Source organism: Daucus carota, chromosome 3 (genome assembly GCF_001625215.2).
Source record: "Daucus carota subsp. sativus chromosome 3, DH1 v3.0, whole genome shotgun sequence".
Classification (NCBI taxonomy): Eukaryota; Viridiplantae; Streptophyta; class Magnoliopsida; order Apiales; family Apiaceae; genus Daucus; species Daucus carota.
This window is the reverse complement of record NC_030383.2, coordinates 30,934,815-30,937,500: the sequence shown is the minus strand read 5'-3', so window position 1 is coordinate 30,937,500 and position 2,686 is coordinate 30,934,815. Positions and strand designations below refer to the sequence as shown.

The window sequence follows — 2,686 nt, the reverse complement described above, 5'->3', positions numbered from 1 at the left end:
TAAGCCAACTCATGTTGCTTTTCAGACTGTATAGAAGTTGAACAAGTGCCATATGGTTTGCCCATAATATCAGGATGAGTAGAATATATAACTAAATACCGAGTCGAAGACAAAATAAGTTAACAATCTAAATTACCACAAAAAAAGGTGAAAGAAAGGTGAAGTCCAGATATGCAAAACTAGTTGGCAAAAAGAAAAAGGGATATGAGAAACAAGTATAAAGTGACAATTGCAAGTTGCAACTGGTTAATTTTCATTGCCATGTCTGCCAAATTAATGACACGTCGAGTCACCATAAGCGCAAAACACACATTTCTAGTTGCTGAATAGAACATGAACTAGCTAAAACTACTATTGCTGTTTTTCATCAAAATTAGCTCCATAGGCCCTTCCTCACTATAACACTAATGTACATACTTCCAGAATCCAGATTAAGCATCGGTTTGGGGGTTGAGGTAAAGTCTCGGAATACGTTATAAAATATGCTGAACATGATAATATTATCCCAGCAAAGGTAAGATAATGACCAGAAAGCTCAAATCATGGGGTTTCTATATGACATTGTCATCTCCCATAACGTCCAGATCCACCAGACCTTGGACCTGGATGCCTTGAGAACTGAAGCCGCAAATAGGCCGAATCAGGATCATGTTCATCAACTTTATAACCTGTGCATTTTGACAATAAAGTTAGTGTTATAGCAAGAGTAAACAGAAAAGAAGACAAACAAACAAAACAACAGTCTCAAATATATTTCATAATTCACATATTATATATCAAAACACTTATTCAAAGACTTTTTACAAAAATTAGAGATAAAGCGGCCTACATCTGAAGACTAAGAAAGCACCATACAAACAAAGTTGCATACCTTGTATGGCACTCAGAGCCGTCGCTGCACACACTGGATTCTCAAAATCAACAAAGCAAAGGATAAGAGGATTCCTACCATGCTGCAATAAAGGCACAAAACTTAGTAGCATAAATAAAGCCTAGCTACTGGAGATCACCAACGAGAACAATTAGTGGTTCAATTAGAAACTTACATGTTTTGATGGCTTGCTCACAAGTCTAACTTCTTTATAGCCTACAAATGGACGGAAAATATCTATGATGATGTGAAGGAACATAAACAAGCTGGACAGAGGCGATCACATGGCAAAAGGCTGTATGAAAAAACATACATTGTCAATAATTTGCTATTTTAAAGGATACGAGCTACTTCTCTTCTAGTGCTGTTAGCAGGAAGTCCCTCAATATATAAAGTATTGGAAGCATCTCGAGGAAGAGGCAGTATCTCATGACCAGGCCTTGGCGTTGTATCTACCGGATGCTTAAAACTAGGTAAATCCCGAAGTACATCCCTAGGTTGACTAACAGAAACAGGACCATCTAACATATGTGCAGGCCGTCCAGAACCATGAGTGCTATCTAGCCCAACCTTGCTGTAAATATTACCGTCTGCAGAAGTGAGTGGAGAATATTGCTACATAACACATAACAAGGTGAATGTTTTAGCAGAAAATCTTTTGGCATGAGTAAAAGGAGAATATTGCTATATAAAAACACAAAGAAAAATATTGTGACAAATATATATATTTTCTCAAAAGCACATGTCCAGTTGAGTATAAAGATACCCCATTCCGGAGGTAATGATCATAAGCTGATCCAATCGATTCTGTGTCATTTACAGCATAAGGCCCAATCCGATCATTATCTCGTGTCAAGTAATTGCGCATCTCATGAGCTAAAGGTAATACAGCAGGTGAAAGGTCTGCAATAAAAATAAAAGGTCCACATTATAGAAAAGTTTGTGCCTGGCGATAAAGCAATTCATGTACATAAACAAGGAATAAACCTATCTAACACCCAAGAAACAAGGTGGCATCGGACATGAACATCCACATACTTTGTTCTTCAATTTGCAAACTTAATTGCACATGTGTCGCTTAAACGCCAAAACAGTGGCTAATCGATGAATTTAACGGAGAACCCGATGCTATATAAGTTGAAAGGTTTGAAGGATGATAGGTTAAGCTTGTTATCATTTAGTAATCCAATTAAGAAAATACAAGTAAATACATTTGTAAATCACTTAACAACAGAAATGACTCAGACAAAGTATCGAACAGCTTGTAGTTGAAATTAGACGATCGTATATAACTTGCAAATGGGTGGATTGTATATATCTATGCGAAAGATTAGAAGCAATCTGTAGATTTAATGTAAATTACAACTTAATTGGAATAAGGAATTACCAGAATGAGGGAGAGGGCGAGGGCGCTTCACTGATCCGCCCAAGTCATGTGGTGTGTTCCAGTACCCATCCGCCATAACTTTTTTTACAAACTATGTGCTGTGATTTTAGGATGGAGCCTAGGGTTTTATATCAAAAACAGTTTAGCAACTAAATCAAAACTTGACCTCACCTCTTTTTATTTTTGAATTCAGTTTTTCTGTACAAATTAATGACCCGAAATGGATAATTTGGTTGTTAGCATCTCCAACCATAAGTGGTACTATAAATAAAAAAATTTAGCCACCACTTCGAAAACTCATACTCCAATCATATCGAGCTGTTGTATATCATTTTAGCCAACCTTCTACAGATGGCTAAATTTGTCGAACCTCTGTAAAAAATTTGTAGAAAGATTGCACATCATTTATTACCATATTGAACTGATAT

At 36.5% G+C, this 2,686-nt stretch overlaps 1 protein-coding gene across 1 annotated transcript; it reads right to left on the bottom strand.

The window, feature by feature from the left end:
• Positions 1-218: 218 nt before the first annotated feature.
• LOC108211473 (RNA-binding protein 2) lies at positions 219-2,483 on the bottom strand. The gene is made up of 6 exons (XM_017383082.2): positions 2,259-2,483; positions 1,638-1,774; positions 1,216-1,486; positions 1,047-1,108; positions 872-953; positions 219-668 (listed from the first exon to the last, which is right to left on the bottom strand). Exons 1-6 carry the CDS (start codon positions 2,332-2,334, stop codon positions 565-567), a joined length of 732 nt encoding a protein of 243 aa, XP_017238571.1. The 5' UTR covers positions 2,335-2,483; the 3' UTR covers positions 219-564.
• Between the last annotated feature and the right edge of the window lie 203 nt (positions 2,484-2,686).